General features: G+C 40.8%; 1 protein-coding gene across 1 annotated transcript in view; it reads right to left on the bottom strand.

Moving 5' to 3' along the window:
- Window positions 1-2,167: 2,167 nt before the first annotated feature.
- cntn3b (contactin 3b) overlaps window positions 2,168-9,094 on the bottom strand; it is a 54,234-nt gene continuing 47,307 nt past the window's right edge. Inside the window, exons 20-23 of the mRNA XM_085273039.1 lie at window positions 8,630-8,816; window positions 7,019-7,131; window positions 6,753-6,918; window positions 2,168-6,238 (exon numbers count right to left, since the gene is read on the bottom strand). Coding sequence (XP_085129165.1) covers window positions 5,994-6,238; window positions 6,753-6,918; window positions 7,019-7,131; window positions 8,630-8,816 — 711 coding nt within the window. The 3' untranslated portion in view covers window positions 2,168-5,993. The remainder of the gene's footprint in view (window positions 6,239-6,752; window positions 6,919-7,018; window positions 7,132-8,629; window positions 8,817-9,094) is intronic.

The following is a 9,094-nucleotide window of genomic DNA, read 5'->3' as shown; positions in this document are numbered from 1 at the left end:
GGGAAAATGCACAGCGGAGAAGGCAGTGCAAAGCTGGGCTTTGATGAATCGGGTGATTATGTTCTGAAACACTCCTTTGCTCTACAAACTGCTGTAGCACAAAGTAATCCTGTTTAGATCTCACTGACTAAAAAGACCTGCTTGCCAGCGATGTGTGAATCCCAAAAGTAGAAGCTCTCTCCTCGTCTTGCTTTGGATTATGTAAGGAGTTTTTTTTAGTTTAATCAAGCACTACTATGATGTTGCCATTTATGTAAAGTTAAAACGCCTTATTACTCGTTACATTGTGCTTGATATTTGCAAAGTCCCTCTGTGAATTATCAACAGCAGCATCTATATGTTTTTTTGTGCTACAAATGTAGGGCCTGGGATTAAAACTGGGTCATAAAATTTTATTTTATGACTAGAAAGATTCCTAATGTGTAACTCTCTTTAATTTCCTTGCATTTAATAACATATCTTTAGTTTTAGAGTAAATTTAGTTGGAGTTCTTGTGTTTTAGAAAGTGAACCATTTTTTCATTGTATTTCCAAATGTCTGTTTTGCATGGCACTAAATCATTAGCCTTTTAGCTGAAATGCTGTTATCAAGGATTCATTTGCCATATTGTGATAAGTATTGATTAGGGCCGACCCCTGTAAGTCAAAGTCTTGACGCCTCAATCGAACGCCTCGGAGTCTTCATGGCGAGCTTGTCGCTTTGTCTCGACAAGTCTTCAACTAAGTGATCATATTAGCCATTCAGTCTGAACTGACCCATGGAAGAGTTCCTGAAACAACTTATACGAGTCTGACGCCAGAGATGCACTCCATCACACGACAGTGAGAAGTCGATTAACTTCAGAATGTGACTGTAGCTCATAATAACAGCTCTGACCTATGGGAGAGTGCAGGCTTGTTTATGGATATCACAACTGATGATTGAAGAGTAAAGCTCAAATGTGGTTTGTTCTGACAGCCTGTTCTTGTTATCAGCTGACCCTTTCCCTCTAAGGAACCTGCGTGATGTAGGTCCAGTGTTGTAGCAACCTGAGCATATAAGAACATTACAAGCAGCTGAAGGCAATGTGAAGTGCACGGTGATAGCAATGATCAAGCTACTTTAATCAGCTATAAAGCATCTGGACACAATTTAGTTTCAGTGTAACAGGTGTCCAAACGTGTACGGTTTGCTGGAAGGAAAAAAAAGAAAAACTTTACCACACACCACTTATCAGTACGCACTTGGGCTGAACAGTAAAACTTACCATTGGCAAAATAAATGCTTTAGCAACCAAAAAGAAATATAACTACAAACTGTCAGCACAAACTACAGAATGTTTTACAAACAGCAAATATCGCTATAACATTAGAAACTGCCAAGTCTCGCTCAGATGAGGTGCGAGTTATTTCATAACTGCTGTAAATTTAATCTTTTTCTTTAATATGCACACACTGTTTAAAGTGAAGCTAAATGAGTTTGATTTGAACAGCCAACGGCAACACACGTGCTCCCTGGCTCATTAATCCAACAAAGCTTTATGGCAGCCTGACATTATATGTGGCCTCCTTCAATTCTACTGACAAAATCCCAATTCTGTGGGGAGGCCTATTTTTGATATAGAAAAATATCCCTTTTTCCACAGTTAAAAGGATTTCTTACATATCATTTAACCTAGCTGGATTAACCTGGTAGGATGCTTGGGGCAAATATTTGCACAGTGGTCCCCGTTGACCCCCTTCTGCGCTTCCTTTTTTTGCAGTGTTTACAGCACCCTGTTGTGCAAAATTCCACATTGCACATAGTGACAACTGCAACTGCATAATTTGCCCTGAGATTCAGAAACTAAGCAATATCCCAGCTGGAATAAACACATCCCGGCTCCATGCAGGTTTTATTGGTGTTAGTCAGTTTGTGGTAATTCTGTTAAAACTTAATTTAGCTGAGAACAATTTAAACAACAATAATAACACTCAGGAATAGCTCAGCTAATAACATAGACCTTTTAGTTGTTATTGTACTTTGTTGTAGCAAATTCTCATACAAATATGCAATCAATCAAATTACCAAACATTCACTAGCACTTTAGGGCTCGGGGGCCCCCTGGGGTCCTTGTTTTGGATTCCAAATTAACGAAAGCTCCTTGTATGTTAGTAACTGGCTAAAAGCAAGAGAAAACACCAGCAGCTGGAATAAACATTTTTATTAACTTATAGTTTTAGAAAAAAACTCAACACAAATTCACAAACAATGATTAACATGCACAATTTTAGTATACAAGACAGTACAGTTACTTTTCAATATGAAAATGCCATTCTACATGTCAGTATCTCACAGAGATCAATGATTAATACACCAGTATTAAGGTCAGAGAACACACTATAGAAAAGCAGTAAGGTTGTCTTTGATGGCCATATTTAAAAAAGAAATATATGCAAGCTATATACACTGGACCTGGTGCACTTCTAGCAACAACCACAAAAAACCAAACTGACTGAAATGACTGAATGGATATAAATAGATACGTTGTTGCTCTGTGTTCAATACATTTCAGCCACTCCAATAATCCCTTTATTTCTTCAGATTGTACTTTGTAGTATTTTTTATAGCACAAGGTCAGAAACAATACTTTAATTTTCTTATGTGAACATGAGCAGACGTTACACATTAGGCTCAACTACGTCTATGTAAATAAAAGGCAGTTTGAGAAACTGCCACATAATTACGTACTGTAAATTAATAACCTTTTAGCCTGCAATCTGGCAATGAGGTTACCTTATTTGGATATTAATGGAAATATTAACACCACTCAGAAACACGCAAGCTGCTTTGAGGCCCGGTCACACCAGAAAACTGCACACCAAATTCATAAAACAGGCATCACAGCTTGACTGGCCAGTTTGTGAATTACTGGATATACTGTGGAGTTAGGACCACGCTCGAGCTAGGGCTCTTAAATCCTTCTGCTTTCTGTCTACTGGGTTATTTATTCCACGCTGTTATCTTGTTCCGAGGATTCACTCAGTGAAGACTTACCAAATGGTAGAAAAGGTTTGGCACTAGATTGGCTCCAGAGGGAGACATATATGATTAAAGACTTGCCTGACAATCAAAGCAGACTAGTGAAGAGCTATGAAAAAAAAGGTCAGCACCTCAAAAGTAAAAATCATGTGATATACATGTAAAGTTTATGCAGCAAAATGCATAATATGCAAAAACACGAAATGTGCAAAGGAAAATGCCACGACTCTCACTTTCTTCTTGTACGTGAACTATAATTTCAGATACTTTGGTCCAACTCATTTTCATAGGAGAATATTTTAAATTTTACTTTAGTACATAGCTGCAAACTGTCCATCATATTTAAGTATTGGAATACAGATAGATGTATCTGTATACTGTACAGCACTTATAGATTAAACAGTATAGATTAAACAGGCATGTGCACCCACCTTGCCTTGGTGGGTGCACATGCCTGCTGAATCCATTTATGCTTTAAATCAGATAAAATCACAAACGTATTTAGCTGGCTCATCCAATTTAGCTCCAACCCGGGGAAAAAAATAGCTAGCTAGATTGCAAACTGCCAGGTCATTAGTACTGTCATAATGGGACATTAAGGACACACAGTTTATGCAAGAGAGAGGATTCGCACCACTGAAGCTCACAGAAACAGATCTTTTGTTGAGCAGGATACACTTAAACATACTGCAGTTAAATAAAAGTTGATAGTGCAGCAGAGTAAATTAGCCAGGCTAGCTCGCCCTATTTGGATTCTTATGCTGTAAGCAATGTCAGCGCCACCAAAAATTCACCCGTGTTTAACTCAAGGCAAGAAAAGTGACTGCACTGATCAAAGCAAGCCTGAACTGCTCTGGAACTGAAATTTCACCGTTTTAAATGCTGGTGTGACCGGGCCTTTCTGCTCTTGGAAAGAAAGATACAGTAGTACTGCTGCTGGAGCACGACAGGGTTTGTTTTGATGTGCAACTCAAAAGAATAAACCAGCTAATCAATTTCAGGTCACTGCTCCAATTCAAAGTCACAATCTACAAGTACACTACAAGCGGAGCAAATACAGTGATTTCTAGTCAAACCAAAAACACAACAACAACAGAAAATAAAAAGAATGTCTTTGAAGTCTTCCGATAGGGAGAAAAGTAGTGGAGGACATCTGAAACATCACTGACTGTAACACAACAAGTGCAATAAGAACACGGCCATCAGTCAATCAAGCAGCTGAATTGTGACAGCTGTAATAATGGGGCAGGAAAATCAATATCCCATTGACTGGTCTGCAGCAGTCTAATCAACAAGCGCGGCGCTTTATGAAACCAGTCAAGGAGCGGATAGGACAGCCTGATTATGTCGGACTTTTTTTACGAGGCCGCTGGGGTCCGCACACCTGCTCAGACATTTAAGTGAGGACATCCAGTCACCTTGCATCAATTCCTTGTGCTTTCATTCGACTTTGAGGTGGGGACTTTAGGGAGGGAGGGGGAGTAAAGAGTGCAAAATGCAGACGATGACAGTCTCTAGCTAATAACCGTACGCAGCCCCGTGTTCGGCAAAGGCACAGTAATGTGTAGCAGTTGGGTTGACTGTATCCTTCCACGTGAACATTGTCAGGACCCCAGCAATCACACCTCTGCTTTTACTTGGGTGGCTTTTGACAGACTCATCCACATGATAAAAAGGCGTGAAAAGTAGCTCCCTCAGCAGAGCAGCAATGTTCCTTTGTTAATGTTCAGCTTGGTATGTGTCCAACCGACAGCGATGAGGTGGGGGTAAAATGACAGCCATGCCTTTTGCTCCATTTCCAGTCAGGGCTCTTTCACCACGGTATTCGCATCAATTATTCTGATACCTTAATAGCCCATAAATTATGCTACGGATGGAGTCATACATTTATTATACCACAGACCATAAATACTGAGACCAGAATTTCCGTCATATATCTCAATCCATTGCGGCTTTCCTAAAGCTTCCAATCCCCTTTTGTCGTAGGTGCTCCGGTGTGTCAATGAAAATTTAATCAACATACCATTTCCGATAATGGGTTCTTCTACATGCCGAGGTTCCTATCCTTTCTAACTAATTTCTGCAGAAAAGAAAAGCAAACAATACCTCTGCTGCAACACGAATCTCTCTTCTAAGCTCTCTGAAGAGGAAAGAAAGAGGGAAAAAAAATTAATATACCTCTACCGAAGGCACTGTTATCCCAAAGTCCACTGTGCACCGGGCCAGCTGGTCATCTGGGGTGTAGATGGTACATGTTCTCGATACGATGAACTGATCTAGTATACAGGTCGTCTAAATGTAGAGGAGGAACAGTACACATGGGATCTGCTCGACATTGAAATACCAAACGTTTCTATTCTCTGGAATCTGGGCTTTTTTTTTCTGCTAGGCTGAAAATGTGGATAGGTATTTATTATTTAGAGGAGCATGAAACACAGCAAAATGCCACGATCTATCAGAGTACTGGGAGGGGGAACTTAGCTCAGGAGCCTATGGCTCTTGAACAGTCTTAAGTTTATTTGAGTGCACAGGTTAAGTGGGATTTGGACACAGTTGATCAGTTGGCTATTCATCTTTCACACATTTGACAAAACCTTGTAGAACTTTAAGCCTGCAATGGATGTTTTTGTTCGAAAAGGCTGCACAAATACTGGATAAGTGTGGTTTTAATGACTTGTGAGATGATCAAGTATGGATGCAATCTATCGTTATATTATATCAATTTGCTGAGACAATAACTTATTTTTTTCTTATAGGGTAAAACAAGCAGCCTCTGTTACCTACTTTGGTATGGACTATATATGTAAAGTCGGTTTTAAGGCATTAGTATCTCCAAAGATACTAAGATAAGTCATGTAGACATCAGAACTTCTAAAATGAAACCTAAAGCACGGTGGCACTTATGACACTGGAAAAAATACCAAAAGATTTCATGCACGCAAATCATCACATCTCTATCTGATGGTCCTTTAAGAAGAAGTGGCACGGTCTCTTTAAGAGTTTGGCGCAGTCCGGTCTTTTCCAGCCTTCCCCAGTCCAGCCGCTGAAACCCGGGCCTTGTGCCAGTCCAGTGGAGGGTTAACATAGGACAGGCTGACTGAAGGGATGGAGGGGGAGAGAGGGAGAGCACTCCATCGGCTGTGATTAAAGATCACCAGATGGAGCAGAGCAACGATGAGGACTGCAGAGTGACACAGCGGGCTGAGGTGACTCGCGCCCGAGCCCCGCGCTCCCATACCTGCAACCGAAAACCCACAGAGCAGCTCGTTAAGAACCAGAACTACCTCTCAACTCAAAGGAAGAAAACCCGCACTCTGCTGTGCTATCCTCTAAATTTCTGACAAGTCATCGTAAATCAAAAACCGAGCGTGACACTTTCCTATATCTACATTATTAGTGCCTTTCAACAGGAGAGGCTATCTAAGTATCCCGAGAAGATAAAATTGGTATCATATCAAAAGAGGAGAGCGCCAAATCGAGCTGCCTCACAATTTTGCACAGCAGCGGGATGGGAGCACAGAACTGCTTTATATGCTGCTGCGCTGAGCAGCCAGTCAACAAGGAATAATAACCCAATGGCAGAGATGGATGACACCGTGCACGCATTTCTAAAAAGGTCGCTTTTCTCGCACTGTCTATTACACCTGGTTGGAAAAGGATGCAATGAAGAAAAATTTAATGCTCTCTCTAAATTATGAATTCACCTGTAAGATTTATCAGTGGTTAAAAAAAGGAAAAAACAAGAAACTCACTTAATTTATGGATGTGGATAGGCTCACTTCCCACACCTTCGCCGCCCTCGCTCACGGCTTTGATCTGGATGAGATAGTTGTCGTTGGCTGAGAGGCTGAGCTCAGCAGTGGTTCGGTTGGTCAACACAGTAAGGATGTCATTGTAGCGATGTCTCTTCAGCATCACCTGAGGCAAGGGGGAGTGACTCCGGAAAATGAGCTAATGCAAACACCAACATTATTGTTTCTGGAGATAAATCACAGCTTTGCAAAATAGTGGGACTTACCAAATACCCAGTGACCTTTGACTCTGTCTCCATGGCTACTACAGGGTTCCAGTGCAGCGTAAGTGTGGAGCCAATCATGTTCCATTGTATGTTGAGCGGAGGCCGATCTGGAGCTACAAAAGAAATCAGAAGTAAGTATACAGAGGATATGCTGGTTGCCTTTTTTTTTAAAAGCATCTTTCTGGAGAAACATTCAAATTCTTGGTTTTTGTTGAATTTCCAACAAAGTCAATAAACTGCACTGTAGACAACACTTAGTGATAATATGAGAAAACTGTTGGTGTCCCAAAACTAATGCTAGTGGAAGGCCAGACTGTACCTATCTCAGAGGCAGTGAGTCATTTAGCTGGAGTCAGGTTAGCCCTAACAAAGGAGAAAATGTTGTTGGAAACTCCTACTGGCAAGCTCTACCTCATCCTGACTGTTCATCCCGTTTTATTTTATCTTTTTCTTTTTTTTTTTTTTCTCAGACACTCTGGGGATTCCTCACATGAGACACAAGGACCGTGTCACAAACTTAACAGAGATTTCGCTGGGTTTAAGTTTAATGCCATTATTTCTAATATTTCTTGGTGCTCGACAGCTTAGCTAGCTGGCTAATAACCCGAGCCATGCAGTAGCAGGACCCTGAGAGAAGTGAGCGTTGTCATAATGTGATATGGCACAGTCGTATCAGGGGCCCAAAGATAAAGTAAAAAGAATATTGGACACACTGCACTTCTTTTACTGACATAAATGTTCCTTATATATTACATTTATCTTTATATTTGAACTGACTTTTCAATTTACTATGAATCGCTGACTCGGGATCCAAGTTTGAATACCACGAGTTAGTTTCATATCCATGGTAGTGGCTAACAATCCTCTCGACTTGCTTGAGGGTAAAAAGAATAAAACAAAATTGCCCAACCCATCAGAAAGTGATTCTTAAAGGAAATCTGCTTGATTTTTCAAATTTGATGTCCTAATGCAAACTGGAAAACTACTCTTTTGTATACTGCTCATCTGATGAGGAGAATACAAATTTCTTTTCTGTTATTTTTATCCCCATGTTATCGATATTTGTGTACTGAATAGAGTTTTTCCTGCTCTTTCCATTCTGAGATTTCCAAAATACATTCACATATTTTTATATATATTGTTATAATGCCAGTTCATCTCAGAGGAGCTTATTTATAATAGAAGAGAACCCCAAAGATCAGACAAAGATCTCCTATAAGCAAGCTCTTGGCGAGAGTGGGGACTCCCTACTGTCCACAAGCAGAGACCACCAGCAGAGCCAAGCTCAGAGGGGGACAGCTTTTGGCTATGACCAGTTTCAGAGGTGTAAGGAAAAAACATAAGAGCATACAAAGATAGGAAAAAATAAGCACAAATGTGGTCTAAACCTGCAGGGGCTGTTTAAACAGATTTGCCAAACTAAAGACGACTTCCTGGATTTGTTGCAGGCGTGACGCAGTTAGGGCTACTTCTGTTTGGAAAAAGGAACAGTCTGAGCACTAACAGTAAAGCTGAACAAATGCAACACCCAGCATGGTGAGGACAGTCCAATGCCAAACTGAAGGTTACCATGTAAAGATACTTTCAATGTGCGTCTGGGGATGGACTCACGTGGTTTCTTTGTGGTGCTGTTGATGGGCACGGACTGTGGCCCAGGGCCAGCCGTATTGAAAGCAGCCACAGACAGGTAGTACGCCGTATTTGCTTTCAGCCCTGTGATATTAACCAGCGTGTAGTTTCCAGATAAGCGCACTTTGCCAATAGTGTCAGGCTTGGTGTCATCTTCCCAGTACATGACCTGGTAGGAGAAGAAGGGTAAAAAAAAATGTCAGGCTCCCAGGTGCAAAGATTCAAGTGGTGCATTTCATTGCATTATTAAAATTCATAATCCATCGTGAAATCTGAAATGCTGTTTGTATTACAGAAAGGGAGGGGGAGGAGGTGGTGAATAATACATTTTTCACTAGTTGAGTCTCAGCCGCCCTACTTATATACAGAGGGCACTAGAGAGCCATATGATCACTGACCCAGGATCAAAAATTCTGCCTTAAGTCTTTCTAAGTCTAAGGAAAGTGG

Source organism: Mchenga conophoros, linkage group LG5, assembly GCF_057382185.1.
Source record: "Mchenga conophoros isolate Kocher_MC1m ecotype Shallow Benthic linkage group LG5, M_conophoros_male_GT1.1, whole genome shotgun sequence".
In the NCBI taxonomy this organism is placed as follows: Eukaryota; Metazoa; Chordata; class Actinopteri; order Cichliformes; family Cichlidae; genus Mchenga; species Mchenga conophoros.
This window is presented reverse-complemented; position numbering and strand designations above follow the sequence as displayed.